The sequence below is a fragment of the Centrocercus urophasianus genome, unplaced genomic scaffold, assembly GCF_019232065.1.
Source record: "Centrocercus urophasianus isolate 14NV4802_14NV808 unplaced genomic scaffold, USGS_Curo_1.0 seq_21, whole genome shotgun sequence".
Taxonomy (NCBI): Eukaryota; Metazoa; Chordata; class Aves; order Galliformes; family Phasianidae; genus Centrocercus; species Centrocercus urophasianus.
Genome location: NW_024884767.1, coordinates 1,483,636 through 1,508,265, shown reverse-complemented (window position 1 = coordinate 1,508,265; position 24,630 = coordinate 1,483,636). Strand labels below are relative to the sequence as shown.

General features: G+C 38.6%; 1 protein-coding gene across 3 annotated transcripts in view; it reads left to right on the top strand.

Moving 5' to 3' along the window:
* ACOT12 (acyl-CoA thioesterase 12) overlaps window positions 1-24,630 on the top strand; it is a 29,299-nt gene that overhangs the window by 230 nt on the left and 4,439 nt on the right. Inside the window, exons 1-12 of one of the 3 annotated variants that reach the window (XM_042822827.1) lie at window positions 61-1,986; window positions 2,172-2,241; window positions 6,762-6,822; window positions 7,803-7,904; window positions 9,780-9,924; window positions 11,722-11,872; window positions 16,012-16,131; window positions 16,859-17,009; window positions 18,681-18,736; window positions 19,138-19,198; window positions 20,618-20,701; window positions 24,216-24,349. In XM_042822827.1, coding sequence (XP_042678761.1) covers window positions 2,210-2,241; window positions 6,762-6,822; window positions 7,803-7,904; window positions 9,780-9,924; window positions 11,722-11,872; window positions 16,012-16,131; window positions 16,859-17,009; window positions 18,681-18,736; window positions 19,138-19,198; window positions 20,618-20,701; window positions 24,216-24,349 — 1,097 coding nt within the window. In that variant the 5' untranslated portion in view covers window positions 61-1,986; window positions 2,172-2,209. Of the gene's footprint in view, window positions 1-60; window positions 1,987-2,171; window positions 2,242-6,761; window positions 6,823-7,802; window positions 7,905-9,779; window positions 9,925-11,721; window positions 11,873-16,011; window positions 16,132-16,858; window positions 17,010-18,680; window positions 18,737-19,137; window positions 19,199-20,617; window positions 20,702-24,215; window positions 24,350-24,630 lie in introns of those variants that run through there. The other 2 variants (XM_042822826.1, XM_042822825.1) reach the window with 2 other exon arrangements.

The window sequence follows — 24,630 nt, the reverse complement described above, 5'->3', positions numbered from 1 at the left end:
GTGAGGCCCGTGGGTTTGCGCTTCGAGGGGCCTGCTGGGTCCGGGAGGGAGCTGCGAGGGTGAGGAGCGCAAAAAAAAAACAGGGCAGTGAAGGGAAAGTCAGGGATGGAGCAGTGAGAAGTACTGGAGGATGGAAAAGAGAACCCCGGGTAAAAAAAGCCACCCACTTCAGAGACTTTTATCGTCTCTCTCATGGCTTCTGGAGATGATTTGCCGACAGCCATCTACATTCGTGCACACGAAGCCTCGTGGAGAGCAGCATGATGTGGGAGCATGTGCTCTCATGGCATTGCTGTGCTGGGCTGAGTGCTGGCGTGCACTGTGCTGGAGCAGCTGTACGTACAGGCTGGGCCAGGCTTTGCACACTGGTGTAGCTGTAGATATCCCTGTTCCTTGTGGGGGAGGTGGACGAGGTGACCCTTAAAAGGCCCGTTCCACTCAAACGACTCTATGATTCTATAACCCTTCAGATGGAGAAAGCAGTGGGATGCAGGGGCAGCAGCCGGCACACTTCTCAGGGCCACTGCAAGTTTGCTGAGTGGTGTGATATTGCACGAAGGAATTGCTTTGTCTTCAGCCTTTTGGTTATTTCGCTCTTAAAAATGCTTTTTTTGAAAGGCTCCTCGCCACAGAAAGCCCCTAAGTCCTAGCTCTGCAGCAGAGTTGGTCCTTGCTCCCTGGGCTACAAGTTAATCTGCGATCTTAATCAGCTGCAGACTGACTGCAGAGCTTCCTTTCAGCCCACCTTAACTGTTTTTCTTTGGTTTGTCTTAAAACAGCAGCAGTCAGTCATGCCACTCATCCCTTCGCACACAGAGGGTTTGTAACACTTGAATCCTGTGTCACAGCATGCTAAACATGACAGATAGGATTTTTTTTGCTGTAGCATCTTTTCCCAATGCTAGTGCCAACTGCATTTGCCAGCACCAGTGTCACACCCGTGTTCTGTGTCCTACTGCTTCAGGCTTGACCCAGCTGGCCTCTTGCTCCACTTTTGAGTTTACAAGATATCGCTGTCATGTTCATTATCTTCTATTAAAACTCCAGCTTCATAGTCGATAGGGACCTCTTACCCTGGGTGGATCAATGTGTTCTTCATGAGTGCCTTCATGTGTTTCACAATCATGTTTTAAAAGGGAATTTCTCAGGTGCTATGATAACGCATGCACTATCTTCTGTCTTACCCCTCCAAGCTTATTCTTGCACAGATCACTAAAAATATTGTTAGGCTTCTTGTGAGTGAGACCCCCTACCTCTTGGCAGAGCACTACCATCAGCATTTTTAGCCTTTGTCAGTCAGGAAACTTTTTGGAGCTGGGGTTTCTGGTGTTTGCACAGCCCCCGAGGTGCTGGAGATTGAGCCTGTGACATTAAACTCTAGTGCTGTTGTCAAATAAGTGGTAAATCGCAATAACTTGCTTTTAAAAGAATAACTATTGAACTGTCGAATGTTAACAGTATAGACGTTGCCCTTTTTTATAGTTAACTTTCCTGATTAATGCTATTAATATAGATGTTATTTTTCGTAACTGTGTCTTAGAGAGATGGAGAGCATAGTACAGATTTTGCTAATAGTATTTTGCAATTGTTATACAAAGTAAATACTTACTTTAATGTTTGAATCTTGATTGCATTTTTTTTTATATATAGTTCCTGCATTTACTGCAACACTGAAGGCATGCACATACCTGCTTGCCACTGCTGCTACCATGCTATCAAGGCAGTAAATCATTTTCCTTTGTCTTGGAATTCTCACGTAACAAAGTTTTTATGCAGATTTAACATTGCCACGATTCAAAGCATCCTAGTTTTGAGGTGATTGCTGGGAGTGCTATAGACCTACTAATACTTTTGTCCTGGAACATGCTTGTTAGCTATCTTGTATCAGTGTCCATTTTTAGCAGAATACTTTAAACAGAACTTTCAAACTCAGGAGAATCATTATAATAGTCCAGACTCATCTCTTGATACTACCCTTATTTCATGGTAAGTATTTCTCTTATTTAGCTCCTTCTTTTTCAAAAGAGTTTACTGCATATTTGCCTTGGGATGATCAGAAGACAAACTGGGTGTGTTTCATCTCTGTCTCTGATGCACGTGTATGAGTATGTAGGTGAATGGCTTGCTGCTAGAGCAGTGTAGTAACTCTGTGTCCTGTGTCTCTTTTGAAGCTGAGAAACATGCTGGTGTGTCTTGTGTGACAGCATCTATGGATGACATACAGTTTGAAGAGGCTGCCAGGTACAGAAACGGCTAGCAATCATCGAATGTTTTCACTTTAGAATTTCTAATTTGGCAGAGATAAAATGAGGCATTGTAAAATCATGGTAAAATGGGCCAGTATACTCTCTAAAGTTAAAGGGTTCAGTCTCCAGAATGCTTTTTTCTGTCTGTGATAGCCTGACACTACTACAAACAAATCAATTTCTAAAGTCCAAAATAACCTGTACTTACTTGACCTGCAAACATCGATACCAGGTGAGAAACCAGTGGCCTAGTGATCTACTGCAGTTTATGTGAATGCTACACAATATTACTTATCTCACTAAATAAGGAAGACACACCTATGATTTTTTTCTATCATTTGTATCACAAATCCTTTTTCTCACCATCTTTCAATCAGCTCTTCCTAAAAAAATCTTCTAATAATCTTCTGATAGCAAAACAAATGTTCTGCATTTGTGATTATTTTCACGATTTTCCAAGGAAAAAAAAGATACTGTAGGAGGAAATGGCACATTTTTTTCCTGAACTTTATCTTGCTGTGAACTTACAGTCATTACTTGTCGTTAATGCTGTAATGAACCATTTATGTAAAAGCCATGGTTTGTTAACAATTAAATAGGCAAAACTATGTGTGGAAGTTAGTCATATTACAGAACATGAGCTGCTGCAGCAGCAAGACATAAACAAAAGAAGAAAAATGGTCTGTGAACTTCTCATTTGTGTATTTGCATCTTACAAACTAGAAATTAATGAGTACATAAGTGACGGCACAAATGGGGTAGAACTGCTTACCTGCCTATGTACATGCAGGGATGATCATGATAGTAAGCCAAGAAACACTGCCTGTCAGATGTACAGCTGATGTTAGTTGAAAACAGAACATGAGTATAAAATAAGCATCCACTCACACTGCTAAACAACAGGTTTTCAGACTAGTGGCTTCAAAGATGAGAACCTGAAGCAGTAGTATAGTGGGTGAATATGATCATGTTGAAATCACAGTTTGTTCTTTATCTGTTGTACAAGAAGCTTTAAAATGTTTGTCTTAATTGTATTTGTTTTGTGGTTTTAAACTTTTCCTTAGGAAAAAAATGTCTGTTCATGAAAACTGTAATCACAAGTGAATCCTGCAAGACTTGGTCCTGCAAGTGAAGTCAGGGCAATGTTTTTCTTTCTGCCACAGTATTTCAGACTTCAATAGCTTCAGATTTGTTTCTGAAAGCAGACCCAAGCTTCTAAAGAAGATACTGTCCTTCCCGATTTGTTTCTAACTATTTTTCTTGTTCTACTTCCAGTTACAGTGCCAGTTTTTCATTATTAACTTTAAGTTATGCACAAGCCTAGTAACAGTGAAGTCATGTCAGTAATTATTCTTCAGACTCAGGTCAGCCCTTATATTTCCAAAACTTTACCAGATTATGCAAACATTTTGAGTAGGAGAGCTCTTGTATTTTATAAATTTTAAGTTGCAGGCTGTAAATTTTATTCACCTAACTCAAGATTGCCAGATGTTCTGTAGGGATTAACTCTTCTGTGCTTATATCTTGTCAATTGGCATGGAAACACAACTTCTCATTGTGCATCCATATATTGCTAAACTCAGCTTTATGTCATGATAACAAATAAATCCTTCTTCCTTGTCTTTTAAAATGCAGCAGCTCAATAAGAAAATCTGACTTTAAATGACATTTCACTTTCACTAATACTCTGAGTTGTTCTGATAGATTTCAGACTCCTGCCAGTTACAAGAGAAAGTGTGATGTTCTGTGACTTCTGCCCAAGCTAATCAGCTGTCTTGTCTTAGATAAATTGGTTTTTCCGAAGACAGAATACATGATATAGTGTAAAAAATTCCATTTTGAAACAGCTCTGGAAAGTACATAGAAAGACATTTCTTGATCATGCTGCACTACGATCTCCATTCTGACATCTTTATTTTCTGATATGGCCATTGACCCCAGAGGACATGCTTCTGCAATGAAATGTGAGTTCAGGTAGACAGACTGGAGTACCAGGGGAGATGTAAGTCAGTCAGGCAGTATAATGTCTCTGAAATCCAAACCTGTCTTGTTGCAAGTCTAGCTCCTCAGGTTGAGTGAGATCACATTCAACTTTATTATATACTTCCCTCAAGTTCTGCACTTCGTCTAACATCAACAGACCCAGTCCTACCTCTCCAGCCTCTGTTGTGCAATGTTCTCAAAAAGAGGAAGAGTCACCAGGGAGCTATTACTAGCAAAGGTCAGAAACAATCTTTTGTGGAGAATAGTGAAGTACTCTTTGGGGTAGAGACTAACGCAGTCCCTGCTAGGTAGGGGACCTTGGGGACAATCTGGTGATGTTCGCAGGTACTGTGATGTTGTCCACAACTCTCTGAACTCAATCTCTTTAGAGGAAAGCATGATACTTGCCAATAGTGTGTGCCATAGTCAAGTCTATCTACTGAATTTATCTTTTTTGACCTTGTGCTTCTCATTACCTTTATTACTATATTACTGTAATCCTCTTGGGAGTTTGTGATAGACATAGAATCTTCAGGGGAAGAAGGACCATCAGGGTTCAACTCCTAGCTCCAAAAGAGGAAAGTCCAAAACCCTGTGGCTGAGAGTGCTGTCCAAACACTTCTTGAACTCTGGCAGCTCAGGGTTGTGCCCACTGCCCTGTGGAGCTGTGCCATGCCCACCACCCTCTGGCGCAGACCCTTTCCCTCACCCCAGCTGCCTTCCCCTGACGCAACTCCACCTGTTCCCTCGGGCCCTGTCGCTGTCACAGAGCAGAGCTCAGCGCTGCCCTCCACTCCCTGTGAGGAGCAGCAGCCACCATCAGGCTTCCCCTCAGCTCCTCTGCTCTGTGCTGAGCAAACCCATTCACCTTTCCGTGCAGACCCTTCTCCGCGTTCGCAGCCCTCCCTTGGGCACCCTCTGACAGCTCCGCGTCCTTCTCACATCGCCCGCCCGCACGCGGTGCTGGAGGTGAGGCCGCACAACGCAGAGCACAGTGGCACAACCCCTGCCCTCGCAGCGCTGGGCCCGATGCACCCCAGCCTGGATGGCCCTCTGGGCTCCAGGGCACGCCGCCGGCTCGCATTCACCTTGCTGCCACCAGACGCCCCAGATCATTTTCTGCACAGCTGCTCTTAGCCGCTCGTTCCCCAATCTGTACGTATGCACTGTGTCAGGTGCAGAATTCATCACTTCTTCTGTTAAACTTCTAACTGGTGATTGCCTGGAATTATGTTAATGTTTGTGCATAGTAGAAAAGCTTCTACATATCTTGAAAAGCTATGTGTCTGCAAAAGGTCCTAAATCATACCTCTAACCACTTTTTTTCCTGTCTATGCAAAGGTTCCCACTTGCATTCTTGAAATGTGAACAAGAAAGAGAAAATTTGTATGCAGTTCATTTTCCTTGTCTGGTGCTGTAAAGGAACAGATTTCTTATTTTCCATTTTAGTGTTTGAAAACAACTTTCTTGAAATTCTGGGAGTAAGAGAAGTAGTTTAATAAAAGGCATACCTTTACATATCAAAACACTATTCATTAAATTGGAAAGAAACAATAAATATATATACTTTAAATAAACTGGGATCATACAGTGCCAAGTTCTTAAGTTGCAAATTTTTGTCGAGTTCTATCTGGATGAAGCTTGCTGCACTCTGGATCTGATCCTTAGCAGCTTTAAGTCAGTCTGATTTCCATGAAGTCAGTGGCCTTTTATTTCAGCTGTGGTTCTCACCATGCATATCAATAAGGTGCTCAATAATACGGCTCTTATCGAGCCTCTTAAGGAGGCTGCCCTCTTTCAACTTTGCCTAGTAGCAGGATATTAAAAATAAGAGTCAGTCTTAGTATATAAGAAGCATTTTACAAGTTCCGTAAGGAAAGAATATGTTTTCATAGCCAATTGATTTTATGTAGATGAAAATATATTATTCTGCTTAGATATTCCGTGTAGACAAATGAAAAAGAGCAGTAGTTGTTCAGAAGCATGCTGCTAGGACAGAAGGGCCTGCTGCAGCCCTGCACGCCCACAACACAGAAAGTGAACTCCTTTCACATCCTTCAGAAACTTAAATGATTTGGGAATGGAGCACAGACTGGAAATAATTGCTAGTGTTTGTGTATGTGTATGCTAGAGAATGTGTATAGAACATATCCCATGCAGTTTTGCAGTTAGATATGCTCAGTAACTTGATGTAATTTTTGTGGCAAGATATGCCTTTGAGCAAAAGCAGAATCTAGTATTAAGGACTTGGGTGCTGAGCATACCAAGGATACTGATTGATAAGTTTATGCAGTTTTCTGAGTGACTGAAATCATTATTGAGCATGATGTTGAGTATGATTGAAGCCTGACTTACAAATAATTGCGCATAACCTTTTTCACTGCATTTGTGGTGCCCAGTAGAAGGTACAAACTGATCACAGCTAGTGACAGTTTCATCCAGAGATTTTCTTCTCTACTATTATGGATACCTATAGAGGAAGGGACTTGTAAACCATTATTAACCATAAGAAGATTTTACTCTTCTTAACAGAGTTGGACAAGTTATTACCATCAAAGCAAAGGTGAACAGAGCATTCAAAACCAGCATGGAGGTAAGAGCTTACCACTTGTATTTACCACATAATGATGCCTCAGGTACAGAGAAGAGAGATGGGAGGAGGGATACAAGAGCCTAGCCTTACTAGTTTCAGAAGGTGCTTTCTACAGATCTAAAAAAATCAGTGCTGCTTAATCAAACTCTAGTTTCATAATTACTACTGTAATTCCGTGTTGGCTGTTAAACAATCCATGTCAAAGTAGAAACTAAGCCCTGAAGACTTAGAATATTTGGCAGATATTATGGACAGGATGGTATAGATGGTGTTAGTCCAGTCCTAAGCTATTAGCCTCAAAGGGATCTGGGTCAAAGCCAGGGTCTACTGAATACGTGGAGTTGTAAATGTATTTGAAACTTGTTATATGGGAGTATTTTTCTCAGTGGAGTGCATGTTCTTTATATTGTAACAATGCATTGTCCAATCATTTGAAATGAGAATTCAGGGTAAGGGATACTTTTTTCTGACTTCTGCCCAAGTCCAGTTTTTCTTAATATCAATGGGAATTATGCATATTCTAGAAGAGTAATTTAAAACACAGTTTAAAAATAAAACATCAGAAAGTTTGATGCACATCAGGCCTTTTTCAGAGGTTCAAATGAATTTCTTCAAGTGTTCTGCATGTTTATAAAGATTTAATTTTTCATACATGTAGTAGATTTGAATGAGGACTCCAAACGATATACAGGTAATTAGATATCCATAAACTAAATGTCTGTCCTGCTTTTTGTTTTACCCTGTAACTTATAGGAAGCATCCATATACTAAAAACTTTTCAGGGGTCAGAGAATACTGATATTCTTAAATGTTCGGAGCTCTATCAGTGATAGCAGATCAGTCTTTTTACTTTCTTCCTTTAGGTTTAAGAGGCAGGATGTGATTAATTTGATACACAGTGTGTTGCTTTATCTCAATTCAACTGACAGTGGTGTAATTACTTCTTTTGTCCCCTTGTCTTACTACCTCCTTCCCTGTAGGTTGGCATCAACGTTACAGTGCAGGATGTTTTGACTAATGTTGAAAAAATTGTGAGTGTGGCATATGCAACATATGTAGTCAAGCCAGTTGGTCCTGAAAAGGTATTCTTTTTGTTTTGTTCTGTGGTTGAAGTTGGGACCAGGTTTCTCTGAGATATTCCAAATTTTATATTGTGAAATATGGGAAAACACAGATAAGAGCTTATTCTGTTTAATAGTAGAAAAGCAGCATAAAGTCTTGACAATAAAGAAAGTGCTTTTTCCACAACTACAACATCTAAAATTCTTAGCTTTTTATAATTTTTTCCACTTTTTGTTGCACATTTACTAGTAGTAGAACTGGTGCCATTATAAGGGCTCAGTGTTGACAGACGTATGCATGGAAGAAATATTCCTTTGAGTCTGCACCATCTCTCTCCTTTTCAGAAATTGATTTACATACATGAGAGGGATTGGGGGAGTTCATGTATTTTTTTTTTCTTTTTCATTCTTCACCTCTTTTGAAGAGATTGTTCAAAGTCACCACTATTCAGATAGAAGAAATTTTTTAAGCTGTCTTCCAGTGTAAATTAATTATTAAGCATTTATGTAAAATAGCATTCATGCCACTGTTGTTTATTCTCCTCAGTGTCTAGCCCCCTGGACATGTTCAGTAGTCAGTCATGGTGCTGTTCGGCCTGTTTCCCATTGCTGTGCTCAGCAGCCACTGTTCTTCTAATATTTTCCTGTGAGAGAGGCTGTATACTCATCAGATCTTCTTAATAAACTCTTTTGTATGTAGTCTTCTTTATAACACAAATTGCTAGAATCATATTTCTTTTCTGATTTTCTTGTCTCTTAATGCGTTATAAAAATGCATCTGCCTTTTTAAAATATTGACTGGAGATTGGTAGAGAGTAGTCACAGAATCATAGAATCACAGAATCACAGGATGACTTAGGTTGGAGGGATCTAAAGCCCACCCAGTTCCAACCACTGCCATTGGCATCTTTGCCACCCACCTGATCGCACAGGGCCCCAGCTATTTCTTTTCTTTTTTGCAACAATACATGACAGCTTGCTGAAGAAACAGTTCAGAGCACTTTTACCAAAACTAAAGCTCAGTTTACCTCTGAAAGATTGACAGCTAAATTGGTTAATCTGAGAGCACTAAAATGTTATGAAGTAAAGATTGTTTATTAAACATTTGATATCATAGCCATGGCATTAACCAATTTACCTTTTGCCCAAATTTCCAGGAGGGTTATTTCAGGATTAAGTTGGTGATGATTAACTATGACTAGGTTTAAGACAGGACTGCCAGAGAGAATTTAAGACTTCAGTTCTAATTCCATTGGAAACTAAGGTCTTGGGGAAATTAAAGAACATTCTTTTCAAACCCTTTTTTCCTGAGCAATTGTTGCCAAAGCTGTGCAGAGAGCAACAGCATACATTCACCATCTTTCAGCTGAGACATTTGGAAAAGGTGAGGAAGCTCTCAAGTAAGATCAGAGATGAGGCAAGAAAACTAAAAAAGCATTTTGAGTAAAGACTCTTAAGACTGAGAAATAATGGCAGCACTACCGTGTGATGCAGAATATTGGTATTGTCTGTGTTACAGAGCCTGTGCATTCTTTTTAGGTTTCTGGCGCCTGATATTGTAAATAAATCACACAAGTAATATATGTTAAGGTCTTTTTTTTTTTTTATGTATTTGTTTGTATGCTTGTTTATTTAAACTGCATGTGTTATCATAGATAAGTACATGTAAAAGCTAAAAGAATGTCATTGGGTTTTGACAAATGACTCTGAAAAGATAATGCAGTATCCCTTGAACTTTAGCTCTATTCTTGTTTGTATTAATCAGACGTGTCATCTTCGACAATTGATAACAAAAGATTATGTAAAATGCTGATGGTATTTTGAGTTCAAAGTGCACAGTATGATTGTAGAATCAAGAGCCTTTTTATTATTATTATTTTTTTTTAATTTGTATAGATTGCATTAGAACCTGTAAAGCTTCTGTCTGCAGAAGACCATCTGGAGCATGCCCTGGCTACTGAAAGGAAAAGAATCCGACTGGGCTATCAAGAGGTTTTTCAGAACCTAATGCAGGAGAGTAATAAAGAAGGTGACTACTGTGGTCAGTACAGAACGTGGAATAAATAACTAAAGAACTTATAGAGCAGTTCAGACATCTGAATATAGCTTCTTGAGGTGGTGGTGTCAGATTGTAAAGAGTGTGCCAGATTTGTGATGCTGTGTTGGATAGTTGCACTAATATAATAGTATTGCTTTCAGAAATTCCAGATTTAAAATGCAAAAGACCAAAGGCTAAGCACATGTTGAATGGGTGTGAAATGCAGATCTTCTTATAGATTATGTGTAAGGTTTAACAGTTTGTGCAGAACTTTGCAATACAGTAATAAGGTCCTATAGGAGTAGTTATAAGGTAATAAAAAGGATAAAGTCTATTCATGGCTATGACTGTGGAAGAAAGCACTGAGAACTGTGTTCCTGCTGAGAGATATTCCGAACATGCAGACATTTCTTCATTATGTGATTGTTAACAGGTTAAAAAAAATTAAACTCCTCAGGACCAAGCTAGAAAATTTCAGACAAGAAACAAGTTGATATTTATTTCTGGTAGAAATATCTTTTCTTAAAGGCAGCTGTACTCCAAAGTTGCTGTAAAAGGCCATGAAGTAAATTACTAACAAATTTTTAAGAAATCTGCTCATATTTTGAAATTCTAAACTGTAACTACATAAAAACAATGGTCAGCATGTATCTTTATCAAGTTATAGTCTTCATTTAATAAGATCGTGTAGAGACTAATACAGAAAAAAAAGTGTTTGTGTCTTGATAATTGCCTCATAGAAAATGACTCAATCCCATGAAAGACAGATCAGAGATGCTGTTTTTGCCTTGCCTTGCCTAGAAATTTCCTGGAAGGGCCTTATAATGGTAAGCACAAATTCACCTACTTCAGGAGGCAGAGTGAGTGTAACAGGAGAAAAAGAAGAAAATACTGCATTAGATGCTTCCATGTAGCATATTCAGAAAGTGACGTTTATTTTCTGAGTAGGTGTTGTGAAACAACTTAAGCAGTTCCAAAGTTCAGGTTAGTCAGATGTGTCCGTGCAGTTACATAATCATAAAGCCAGTTAATTAGGGCAAAATTCAAAAGTACAGTTCAGGTCAAGTAGCAAGTATTATGGATGTGCACTTAGTAAATTACTGACATCGTCTCATGCCTAAAAGCATTCTTTAAAAATGTAACTGAAAAAGCAAAGTGACTAGTCACTTGAAAGTGGAATTGGAAATGCTTGAGTAACAGAAGGTTGTTATTAATTCAGATAAGTATTTGTATTCTTATTTTATGGCTTCTATATTTCTAATAATGAAAAATTTGTAAGCAGCAGGTTATGAACTAATCATGCAATACTCCAACTTAATTAGACACATTTGCACAGATGCCTGTCATACATGGTGGTCAAAGTCTGTGGAAAGCATTTGAACAAGTAATAAATAGTTTTAACAATATCCATTAGAAGTTATGCATAGCAACCATGAATAATGCAAGCACAGACTCTGACAGTTGGCTGCATGTATTCTCAACTAACCAAGCCTCTCAGTTATTGCTTCTGATGCAGCATCTTCAGAGAAGATAGCCTGGGAAGGAAGGATTGCAGCATCATAGTCACATACCTAGGGCTGCACCATCCACCTCCTCTAGCTAGCATGGTAGAACAGAACAAATCATCACTGTCTTTCTGCCCTTGCAAAGAACAGAGGTTTTCACCTGTATTCCTTTTTCATTTTTCCTTTTGAGTGTATCTGAGGCAAATGGCACACTTCAGTAACTGGGAATATTTTCCTTTTGGCTATCAGAGGTAATAGCTGAAATAATTCGTGATACATTGCTGCTATATTTCAGAAATTTTTGAAGAGGAAGATGCGATTTCAGCTGACCTTACTCATGTACAAAGTATTGAGCTTGTCCAACCTCCTCATGCAAACCATCATGGAAACACTTTTGGTGGTCAGATCATGGCTTGGATGGAGACAGTGGCAAGCATTTCAGCAAGGTACTTTCTTCATCATAGTCTTTGTATATGTTTCTAAGTGGATGTATTCCTCCAATTTGATATTTAGGGTTTCAGTGGGATTTATTACGTGAAATAAGGAGATCCAAATCTTCTTGCCTTTTCTTCTTAAGATTGCAGGAGGTCTTTAAGCAGTTTATGTGGTACATTTACCACAGCATGCCACACTACTGTTGGAGTCACTCTGTTACACATGCAGGCCCGAAGGCGAAAGAGGCTGTATTTGCCTGAAACTCCCTGCAGAAAGTCAGCATTAGGAATAGGAATAGAATCCCACCCTCCTTTTGGTTGGTGCAGTGTTTTAAAAGCAGTGGCAGTCGTTAAGTCATAATAAAACTAATGCAGGCTCGTTATCAGTGGATAGCCAGAAATAGAGAGACTTCTTATGGTGGTCTTAAATGAGACTTAAATGGTGGTCTGCAAATCCTTATACCAGAGGAAGGAATAAGTCAGGGACGAAGAATCAGAAGAACCACGTTCTTTTTTATTGATGATGAATGATGAATGGATGTTTAACCTCCACAAGTCTCCTAGCCTTTCAGCCCCTTTGAGTCCCACATCCTGTGGGTTCTGATATTTTTAGTAGTGTAATTTGCTTTGACATGTTGAGATACTAAGTACAAAATATTTTTGTGACACTGTCTAGCTTTGCTTGTCATTATGGCCTGGGCATATTGTCATTAAATTCTTCTTGTCTGAATTTGAACTGTTTATCTTCCTCCTTGTTCTTGGACAATATACAGAGCTTCTTTGTAAGTAACACTTGAATTGCACTTTCTTCTTGCATACCAAGTGACCTATTTCACTGCAGGGATGTTAGATTTGCTTTTGTTTTTTAACTTTAATAATTAAATTACTTTCCCATTCATTATTCATGTGTTTCTGACTTGGAGACAGTAGTTGTTACTCTGAAAGTAATGTCTTGTATTTCTTTATGTTGGCCCATGTCACCAGAGACAGAGGTTGGTGGTATGGCAGTACATGTTGAATCTTCCTGTCAATACTGTTACATTTTGTTTCTGTGCGACAGGCAGGCAGCAGAGGAGCATCTGACATGGAAGTGCATATGAAGTAAAAGTGTATAAGTGAATTCCTCCATGTGGAAAAAAATGACTCCCACTGACATTTATTGACATTTTCTGAGCATTTATTGAAACCAGCCGGTGGATTTGAGCACAGTGTGGGGGGTGGGTGGTGCCTTTCAGCAGTGGTGACAGCAACGTGAAGGTCAGACCATGTACCAGATGCCTATGCAGATTGTTCTGAGTGCTGCATGCACTCACTGTTGAAAATGCATGTTGACTATGTTGAGAAATGGTGTTTTGTAACTGAGAATTTTCTCTATCAAGTAGTGTTGTTTTACTGTTTGTATCTGTTGTAGTTTCCCTGGAAATAAATAGGAGACACTACTTTTGGAGCAACCTACATGCTTTCCTTAGTTAGAACTGCTTGTTTTATTAACATGAGAATGCACTGACCTTACCTACTGTTGTGTAATTTCATTGGCTTCAAAGGCTTCAGATTTGTACCAGAATTTGACCCAAAATGCTTACTTGTTTTCATTTGGTAAGTTTGACCTACTGAGAATCATAAAGTGAAGGGAAACATCAGCAAAGCAAGTACTGAAAATATTTTCATTGGAATAATTAATGTCAAACATGCTTTGTCGTGTTGAAAATTTCAAGATTAATAACTGATGACAAAGGATGGTTGAAAACAGTGATACTGTAATTTCTGCTTGAGAAGCAGCTTGTTTTCCTATAAACCTTTTCTGAGGCCACTTGTAATTAGATGTGACCTTTGAAGGTGCCAGTTAGGAGTTGCTGTGGCCACAGATTTTGACAGAGAAATGGAGCAGGAGGACTAACACTTGAAAAAGTAAATGTGTAGGGACTTTTGAAAGGTTACTTACCTTCTCCTCCCTCTTTTTTGCCTGTATGATAGATGAAAATCTTACAGATAGTAGTAAAGCCATCCAAATACTAGTTTGAGCCAGATTAGTCACTTGTATGTCTTAAACTTCCAGAAGTATTCAGGCCATAGCTTTCCTGGAAAAACAGCATATTTAGGCTGAATTTCTGTTTATTACTATTTTTGTTATCTGTAATACTGTATTTGCAACCTTATTGTGAACTTTCTAAATGAGATAACTATTGAATGTTTTAAATCAGAAGTTCAAGTTATTCTTAATGAAATTACAAAGTCATTTGAATGTCCTAGCCTATTAAAAAGATGTACCAGTCAGTTAATTAGCAACAGATAATTGTGTGCGTTTAACCATACTGGAACATTAGCTTCTACAGTGTTAGCTTCCAGAGTGGAATTGAGTTAAAAGCTAGAAATGGTACAAAACTGTATTTTCAAGCATAAAAACTTCACAATGGAAATCTTGTCTCAGATGTGCATCTGCAGTTCTTAATTGAAAAGTTTTGCACACATACATGGGAATTGAGCAGAGTGTGAAAATGAGTGAAATTCATGTATAGTGTTCGTGTGCTACAAAATAATGTCTGCCAAGAGTGGGGTCTTTACTACACTTAGAACTGCTGAAGAAACCAAAACTTTGCCTATTCCAGAGCGCTTGCAAACTAGACTCTCCTTCCCCCACCTTCACCCTTAAATTTCACAAACTCTTAAACTCAGTAGGATCATGCAGCATTCCGGGTTGGAGGGGTCCTCAAAAGATCATCAGATCCTAGCTGTTATGGGAAAAGGTAGCTTAGATGAGGTTATCGAGTGCTGTGTCCAAATTACATCTTGAAAGCCTCTGGTGATGGAGGTCACCATATCCCTGAGGAAGTTGTTGCAGTGATTATTCTTGTTGCAAAAAAAATTGTTTATTTTATAAAGACAAAAACTCCCCCAGTACAACTTAGATCTGTTGCCCCTTGTCTTACCAGTATGGCTCCTTGTGAAGAGAACCTCTGTCACCTTGGTAGCTGTATTATAAGTGCTGGAATGCTGTGATGAGGTTCCCCTCTCAGCCTTCTGTAGGGTGATGAGATTTAATTTCTTCAGTCCTTTCTCACTGGATAGGTTCTCCAGTTCTTTGATCATCTTTGTGCTCCTCTTTTGGACCCTTTGCAATCCATCTGCGTCTTTTTTAGGCTGTGGAGACCAGAACTGGACATAGTACTCCAGCTGCGACCTCCATTATCCATACTGCAGACTTTTTTCTGACATGTCAGAGAAGTGTTAGGTTGTTGGAATTCCTTAGTGTGAATGACACAGTGTGGCAAAGCTATTCTAGCAGTGTAGTTTGGTTGGATAGGTATCTGTTCCACCCGTGCCCTTGTTCAAAGAGCAGCTGTGCTTATGCGCTCATGTAAACAGTACAGTCTTCAATACTAGAACAGAAAAATTCTACCATAAAACGTCACAGGCAGTTTGAAAAAAATGAACAAAACAACTCACCTTAACCTGACAGCATGTAGTTGAATACAGTGTGTATCAAGTCTGACATAAGAAAAGAGCTCTACAGAACTGGACACAGAAAAGAGAATCAATTTTTATTATTATTATTTAACTGAACAGTTTGGGGTTTCTGTACTGGTAAGGAATTGAACCAACATCTTGCTATCCCACTGTGTGTGCTAATTAAAACTATATATGTGCATTTCGTTTCATTAGTAGCTTTTTATTCTCATTTATATAAAATGAACAGAAGACATTTGACAAAAAAACAAACTGTATTGACAAGAGTAGGTCATCAGGTTTCTTTCATTGCCTAAAGGCTTTATGATTTAGCATTTTTGCATATTGAGCATCATCCTACTCCCCATGCAGTAATGCAGAAGTTAATGAAACTATTTGTGAGGTATGTGGTTGCTCTGAAGGCAAGGTATTCATGGTCTGGTACCAAAATAAAGTAATAAGAAACAGTGAGAATTAATTAGTGTTTGTAAAGTGTTGAAAATGAAACAGTGTGATAAAAGTAGTAGTATTATGTTTGAAGCTTGAATTAAATGCTGTTGGAGCTGAACACTTTAACTTATATTGGTGAGTTGTATTTTGGTGAGTTATGATGTATACTTTAATCGCTGCTGACTTCAGACTTAACAAAGGTGGTTCTTTAATGTGACTGGATAATTTGCTCTCTGCCTCTTTTTTTTCTTTTTCAGTCGCCTTTGTCGTTCATATCCCATCTTGAAATCTGTCAGTATGTTTAAGTTCTGGGGTCCATCTGTTGTGGGTGACCGCCTTGTCTTCAATGCAATTGTGAACAATACATTTCAAAATAGGTAAACCTCTTCATATACTTATTCCTTGAATTCTCCAGCACCTACCTAACTGCATGCTTCAGATTTTTATCTGGTAGTTGGTTTTGCCTTACTGAATGAAGTATTTTGCAAATGGAACTTAGAAAGATGTATCTATAAATATGTGCTTATGTTATGTGCATGTTCCACCCCAGCATACAGTTGGCCCTTTTGACTGCCAGGACACACTGCTGGCCCACATTTACTTTCCTGTCACCAGAGCCTCCAGATTCCTTTTTTCAGGCCTACTCTCATCCCTTTGTCTGTGCGTACAGGAAGGTAGCCTCTTCATGGTATGCTTCTGCTGAATGTAAAATAAATGCTGTCCTGCTAATTTTTGCTCAGTTTTCTCACTGGTGTTCATATTTTGCTATTTAGCTCAATTTATTCTCTTTTTACTCATTCTATTTGTCTAGTGTCACCTTTTATTTTTATTTTATTTTATTTTATTCTATTTTATTTTATTTTATTTTATTTTATTTTATTTTATTTTATTTTATTTTATTTTATTTTATTTTATTTTATTTTATTTTATATATCTGTGAAAAGCATCTGTCCATGCAGAATAACTTATTTGTTTCCTGCAGGAAGTATTTGAGTACAGCTTTGTGAACACAGGAAAGTGTTCAGCAGTCCTTCTTAGTATATCCTAGAGCTACTTTTGCATCTCTTGTGGTAGTTCAGTGATTAATTTGAGCTCTTATTTCAGTGTGGAGGTTGGTGTTCGCGTCGAGGCTTATAACTGTGAAGAATGGATCCAGAACCAAGCACGACATATTAACAGTGCATATCTCATTTTTAACTCCGTGAATGACAAAGGCGAGCAGCTCGCTTTCCCCAAAATCAAACCTATTACTAAGGTTAGCTGTTACCCTTATACTAGAATGAATGTATGCATGGAATTATGTGGTCCTGCTTAGCACTCTGCATGTCACACAATTGGCCGCTGTAGACTTGCTGGGAAAGGAAGGGCTAAATAAGGCTCTGGAATGCTTCTTCTTGCAGCATACAAAGCCTACAAATGAAGTGTTTACCTCTGATTGCAAAATTAATCGTTATTACTTTAGACATCCAAAACAGACGTGCATTGGAAGGTAGTTGTCATTAGAACTTCTGTAGTTAGGGAATGAAGAGAGAAGAAGTATCTGCTGTGCGTATTTTCCACTTTTCTGCTTTAGTCTCCAGTGACTGTATAAGATGCCCAGACAGCAAGAAACTTGTAAAGCTTAGAAATGTTAAATGAATTCTTATTTTTAGAAACTCTTAAGAAAGATGAGAAATAGAGTTAGTAGAAAAACCTTGGGAATCAAATCTCATGACACAGGCAAGCTTTCTAGTTCTTTTGGTGTGGAAACAGAAGCATGTGTTTCTTTGAGAGAGGTTCACTAGGCATTGAGAGCAGTACAAGCACTGTTCTTGAATTATTTGTTATCACCTGTCATTAACTAAATGCTCTAATTAATGAGATTTTTAGAAAGCGGTGTAGGCAGAAATGAAACTATTCTTAAACATCAAGGTATCCAGTGTATTAGGTGAAGTCATAAGGTTCACTCCTGCTTCACTCTTGGACTGTTTCCAGAGGAAAGACTGACTCGTACTCTTTTAAAAAATAGGGGCAAACAGCACCTTAACTTGTGCCAGTAGAACAGTGCTTCCCTAAAAGACCTGGCTTAGAGGGGGCATCCACAAATTGAACATCAAGATAAGAAGATCTATACCATTTCCCACACAGTCAAACAAGCAAGTCTAGGAAAAATGGAAAATACGCTCAAGGTTATTTAAACTTCAGTGGTTATTAGACTGAACATGGCAGATGAAATTATTAGTTTGTACATAAGAAAGGCTAAGATGCACTAATCCAGACATTCTGCTTACTCTAGTAAAAGATGCATGTCAGCTCTTTAAAGGAAACAAAAAGCTTTTTCCAGAGTATTAGTTCCTTCAGAGTGATAAGTCCTGTTGAGCAGTTTGGTTCAGTTTTTGCTCTTGGCTCACTTCTGTGCTTCAGAAAAAAAATACTCCTCGGCAGAGCAGTGGTAAGGGAAGGGAAAGACCTGCTGCCTTGAAAGGCAAGGCACGTCTGTGCCCTAGGTCAGTGTGCACTGAAACAGAAATTCTTCCATGTGTCTGGCATGCTTTGAACGCTAGATGGTGGTGAGTTGGATTGACTATTTTGTTAGGTGCCACATTTTAGAAGGAATAGAATGTATTGTGGTACACTGTGTGGCTGCCCTTGCATCAGGACCAAAATGCTAGGAGTATGCTGCTGTGATATGATTTTTTTAATTGGATTGATTTTGTAACTTACAGGAATGTTGTCAAGTCAAAAGTAAACCACCGAATCAGGTTAATCTGGGGAAAGTTCAACATCCATACGTTCCTCATAGTACAGTTCTTTATATAATAATAATGCGTTCATGGGTTTGTCCATCTGTTATATTTTTTAGTTAGTCTGTTTCTTTGTTTGTTTTGTATGCACATGTGTTCCTAAAAATAATCAGATGTGTCCTTGTCTGCTTGACTTTTTAAAGGACAGTGTGCGACGATACCATGGAGCTATTGCCCGAAAGAGAATTCGACTAGCCAGGTACAGTTGAACAACAGGGAAAATTTGGTTTTGGAAACTCATTTTCCATATGTCCACTAAAAAGCAGTAATTTGTAAAGAAGTCTTAAGTCTGTTCAAACATAACTGTTATGTTGCTTAACAGTCTAGACTGTTCTGCCTTAGTTGTATCAAATTATTAGGGGCTACTCATCCCATAAGTATTTTGTTCTTGGGGTTATTTTTGTCTCCCCCGTATTCTTTGGGGAAAAAAAAAGGAGTTACACAAACTTGTCCTGCAGTTGGCAATTGGTAAAATATTTGTAAAGCATTTGGAAGACACTTAACCCTATAGAACTGGTTGATATGGGCACATATATATATATATATGAAAAGTGTAAGTAACTGTTTCATTCTGCTTTTTTTCTTTTAACTTTGTTTTAGAAAATACATGTTGTCTGCTAAAGAAGACAAACCTTATGATCTGTGGGAGAAAAGCAACCAGGTGATCTTTAGATTGTGTTCTACCCTCTACCTGAATAAAATACTGTACACTTTTTGAGTGTGTAAAAGAGTTGTACAGACCCTGTCAGTTTCCACACTGTACCTGCTGTACCAAAGTATTGTGTTATTTGTGGAAGAATCAATAAGCCTGTGATAAAAAGAGCTTTCTTTTATTCTTAAAAGGTTCTTACGTCTTGATGTGAGTTTTGTACAGAACATAAAATGTGTCTCTAAGATTGAATCTTTTACCAGATAGTCCCTTAAGAAGCAGAGCTGGAATGAAGACAGGTCTCCTGAAGATTTATGTCCCACTGTGCCTCTCTTTTAAAAAGCTGTCAGAAGTTGTGGGGTTTTGTTGTGTCTAGTGAGCTGGGGGAAAGACCTGGCAATGCAAACAGACAGGTGAACAGTGAAATAAGGTAAACTTCACTTCTGTGGGAAATAAAGATGAAAATGTGTTCATTCCTAGATGCTCTGCCTAAAGTGGTGTTTTCTGACTTGGATATGCAAGGCCATAGAATCTGCCAGTGCCGTAAACTAAAAAGTGGTGAACCTGAGCTTAGGTGAATTTGAGCACAAACCCAAAATGTTGTTTCAACATGGAATTGTAGGTAAATTTTCATTGCATTTAAATTTTCAGTGGCTCCCAGAAATATTTTCAAGATCTTTTTCTATTACATCTCGAAGTAGATAAATAATTGAGAATTATAATCCGGGAGGTGATTTGCTATTAACAGTGGAATCTCTGTGTATGGAATCTTAATATTGCACAGCATTTGTTTTCTGCAAGACAATAAACATAACTATGCAGTCACTGCTAAAAATGAGATACTTAGATTTATTTGGTATTGAATTAAAACCTGTCATTAAAGACTCTGAAGCTCTGTTCTCATTTTACAGAGTTAAAAGAGAGCTCTATCCAGTGTAGTCATGCATAAATAATAGATACGTTTGCGCTTTCTCTGTTCTGAGCCTGCTTTGTAAAGCAACTGCCATGATAGACCACAGCTTGATAGCAATGAGGAGGTTAATTTTCCAGTAAATTTTAATTAGTTAGAAGAAAGATGGACAAAACCATTAATTTAGCAGTCTCAGAGGTTACCTATATTAATTTTTGGGTGGTCACAGTTTCACTGCAGTGATTTGTAATTGAAGAAGCCCAAAGTGGTATTTTATAGTTGTTAAGTTAGGGTTATTTTGCCATCAGCCATGTGAGCGCATATTCTCGCTACTGAAGATATTTAATTCAGAAACTGCTGGACTGTGTATTCCGGAAGGGAAACTATTATGGGAAAGTGTACATTTTTTTGCAGTTCAAGGGTAATGATGAAAAAAAAGATCATCTCATTTCTGGAATGTGTATTGTACCTTTACCATTCATTTGAATATATATATATAAGAAATGTATTTTAAATTTCAGGCATATATGAGTTACAGCAATATAGCTACACTGACATACCTGGCAGCAAAAACGGGATGGGAAGTAACCAGTACACTGAATAACGTAAGTACATGGTGCATTGGCTTGGCATTGTTTGATTTTACTTTGCCTAGGATTGAAAAACAAAAGTTCCAGAGGTACCCTAAAAGGCTGCAGAGCTATTTGTCCAGAGCACTGTTCAACCTGAAAGTGGCATGGAAGTCTCTTAGAGTGCATGACTAGTGAACTTGAGATCTCTACAGAGCAGGCTTACAGGACGTCATGATTGGGCTTGAGCAAGAGGAGAGTGTGAAAACACAACTGAAACTACATCTCTCTCTGAAGGGTTTTCTTTGGCACAAGTGAAGTACTTCTGTGATTTTGCCAGTCTTTGATTCTAGTAAAACACCAAGCTTGGACATCTATGTGTAGGCAGTGCTGTTGAGGATCTTTTGGGATTCTTACAAATAAAATTATCAGCAATATGTGTAGCAGTCTGTAATATGCTGCCTTCACCAGCTTTATAGCCTGGAAAATATTTCTTAGCAGCAGACATTATGTTGAGGTAGGTTTAATTGCCTATTGCCAGTTGGCAAGTGGCAGCAGTAGATTTACCATATTTTTCAATTTCTGTCTTTTCAGGAGATCATTTGATTCTTTCTATGTGCAGTTTTCCTGTCAGGTGTCTATTTTCCTACATTTTTCCTATTAAAGTTCTTTTCCTGCTGAAGTGTGCAGCAAATCACTTCTACTGCTAGGACTGATGTCATAAGCCAAAATTTCCTAGACATCTCATATGAACTGGTTTTAAGTTGAGATTAACTTGTTTGGAAAAACTGCAAGAAAACTTTGGAGAAAAATCTATTAAGGTTTGTTTTCTGAAATATGTTTAGTGAGTAGCAGATTATTTAAAGATCATGCAGACTCAGAGGTGTTCTTAGGCAAGAAGAGACTGTTACAAACTGTCTTGCCTCCTGGATGTCACAGTCAGCGAAACTTCAGTACTGATTTTTACATCTGGTGAATATACAGCTGATGTAAGAGTATGTGTGTAAATCAGAAGGTATTCAGTGGTGGCAAAACTGCTCGTTCTGTAGGCATGTTGTTCCAGTAGTTTAAAACCATCAGTAGATACACCGCACAGATGACAGCACTTGTGGTGGAGAAGCAGTCAGATTGAGACATTGGGCATTACTTTCAGAACTGCTAAGACTTTATTGTTATCCAGTTGAAAACTTCTTTCTGCTTCCACTGGAACTGCCACAATCTCAATTTCTTTCTTAATCCTAGATGCCTGAAATGTGTAATAGAACTAGCTGCAAATGATGAAATGACTTAATACAGAAAAAAAACATACGTTCCAGATGGCATTTTAAACATGATCTGATTTTAAACACGATCTGATTCCCCTCTGTCACCAAGCAACAGTACCTTCCAATACTAGTAATACTGATGCAGTTTGGAACTTTCTCACCATTTTGGATTTCTTTAAATAGTCCTGATGGTAAGATCTGCCTCCGAGACAGGTATTTTCTGACTGAAGATCTTGAGCAGTTTTTTCTTGCTGCTCATTCAACTGATTGCAGTGTGTATCTTAAAGCCAACAAAATCTTGGCTCAGGCAGCACGCTGATGCTGTCAGTGGACAGAGAGCAGCCATCCATTCCCATTCTCCTGGGCCATTCTGCATAATTTGGCATCGTCAGTGATTACATATTCCTTAGAGAAGTGGCAGGTATTCAGGGTAGCACAGTACCATTTTTTTCTGGGATGAATGTGTTAATCCTCCTGGTTGTAGGAGGATTTTGGTGCGCTTCCATTTTGGTGCGCTGTGTATTCCACGAGTCTTCTTTTTCATCTTACTTAACATGCACTTGCAGGCAGCAGTAAGCAGAGGGTATATTTGTCCCCATACGTACCTGTGGTTACCTCCAGGTTCAACCCATCAGGTGGATGAGATTTGCTCTTTAAAAAAGAAATGTGAGTGAAACCAGTCTTGAACATAACCTTTATAACTCCTTTGGTCATGTTCAGATGTGTGCTTGAGTTAAGTACACGCTGATACAGGTGCAGTCCTAGGAAAGGCTTTCTGCAACTTCAGGTAATGAAATGTTTTTGTCTTAGGAACTGTCGGTGTGGTCATTTGTTGCAGTTTCATGTTCATTTCTGTAAACACTGACACTGGGAATATCCCTTACGAAGCTGTATCTCAGAACTTTACATCATGTTTCCATAGAAATCAGGTGATACTGCTGATCAGTGCTGTACATGAAGACATTCATATTATGGGAAACAAGATTGTCAAAGACTGAACAGTGTTTTGAGTTGAAATATTGCTGTAGGCATATTCTGAAGCAGTGTGTCCATTTGTATTCTCATTTTTTCCTGGAGTGACCCCAGGTTGGATGAGTTGTTTTGAAAGTAGAAGGAGGTACTGTGAGCTCATGAACACAGAGCCACAAGACTTGTAGGCCTGTATAATAATGCTGTCCTTAGCAGTATTCACTTTACAGAGCGAGGTTTTAACAGCTGCTACTCGCACTTTATTTTGTGATTCTGAAGTCTTGAAGAGTGTATGACTTGTTTGCTGGCTTACATTTTGGGTTTGGTTTTTTTCCCTGTTCTAAAACGTGAAAATAGATGAACACACAGAGTCTGTTGCATGAATGCTTAGTAAACCCATGGACTTCTAATTTTTAGCTTGTCAAAAAGAGCAGCAGAGATGATGAAGCTTGAATTTTTTAGAAATGAAAATCTGTTAAAACTGTACAGGATTTGAAAAAGAAATTAACAGATCTAATATTAACAGATCTATTATTTCTCTCCTGCTCATTTTTTTCCATTTTACAGGATTTGTGGAACACCCAACCCATTCTTGGGCAAGAGTCGTGTGTACTTCTTTAATACAAGTTATTTCTTTTGAATCCTCCTTGACAGGGTTCAGACATACAGACCCAACATATCAGGACAATATTGTGCAAGCATAGGATAGTGCAGGCACAATCACATTTTGAGTAATGTTTTGGTGTACTGTGTGTGACTGATTTGTGTGGACAAAGGGAGCTGCAGTAGTTGAACTCTACTACCTACCTGTTCCAACATCTTCCTATCTGTTAAAGACAAGCTGCTGTACTTCATAGACTGAGGAGACGTCTCAGGGAAGTAGGAGATTCACATATTGTCTAAAACCATCTCTCTTAAAACACAGAGTCTGCTTTTCAAAAAATCTGCTTCCATTCGGATGTCTCTAGGTAAGGTCCCAAAGCTTCAGTGCCAAGGGTTGCTGGATGTGTTCCAAAATCCCAGAGGCAGTGACAGCAGTTGCTTGTTTTATTTTGTTTTGCTGAAACCTGTGTTGCCTCACGTGTAGTGCAAGGATGCCCAGTTCATGTACTGTGGCCTCACTCCAGCTTGCTTCTACTCACCAGTTTCCCATCCAGTGGATGCTACTCTGAAATCTGCAGTATCTGGAATTATCTCTACCTTGAAGCAGTTAAAACTGTGTGATGTCACTGTGCTGTCAGTGTATTCCACGTTACGTTGTGCTGTATTGTACGGTAAAATTAATCGTGTTTTTAATACAGTGTTAACTTTTTCAGATAAAAATATGGACCCGTGAGGATGGTGATGTCTTGTCATTCAAAGTAGAAATGCAAGTGAAGACAGCATCACATGTAGCTTTCTCCCTTTTGTCTGACTTCACATACTGCCAGCAATGGGACAAACATTTCTTGTAAGAACTTACCTTTATTTAAAACTGCTCAAATCCACTGACAACTAACCTTTTCCAAGGCACATATTTTTTGAGATGTTGACACTTTTCTACCTAATTAAGACTAAAGTGCTGTAGGAAGTTGTCATTAAAAATTCATTAGCCAAAATATGGATTGGCTTTTTCCCTTGAAAGCAAAATTTAATTTCTCCAAAACCTAGTTTAAAAATAAGTTTGCCCTGGCTCATCAGAAAAGCTGGGAGAGAGGTTACTTTTCACAAAAACGAACAAAATTCCGTGCC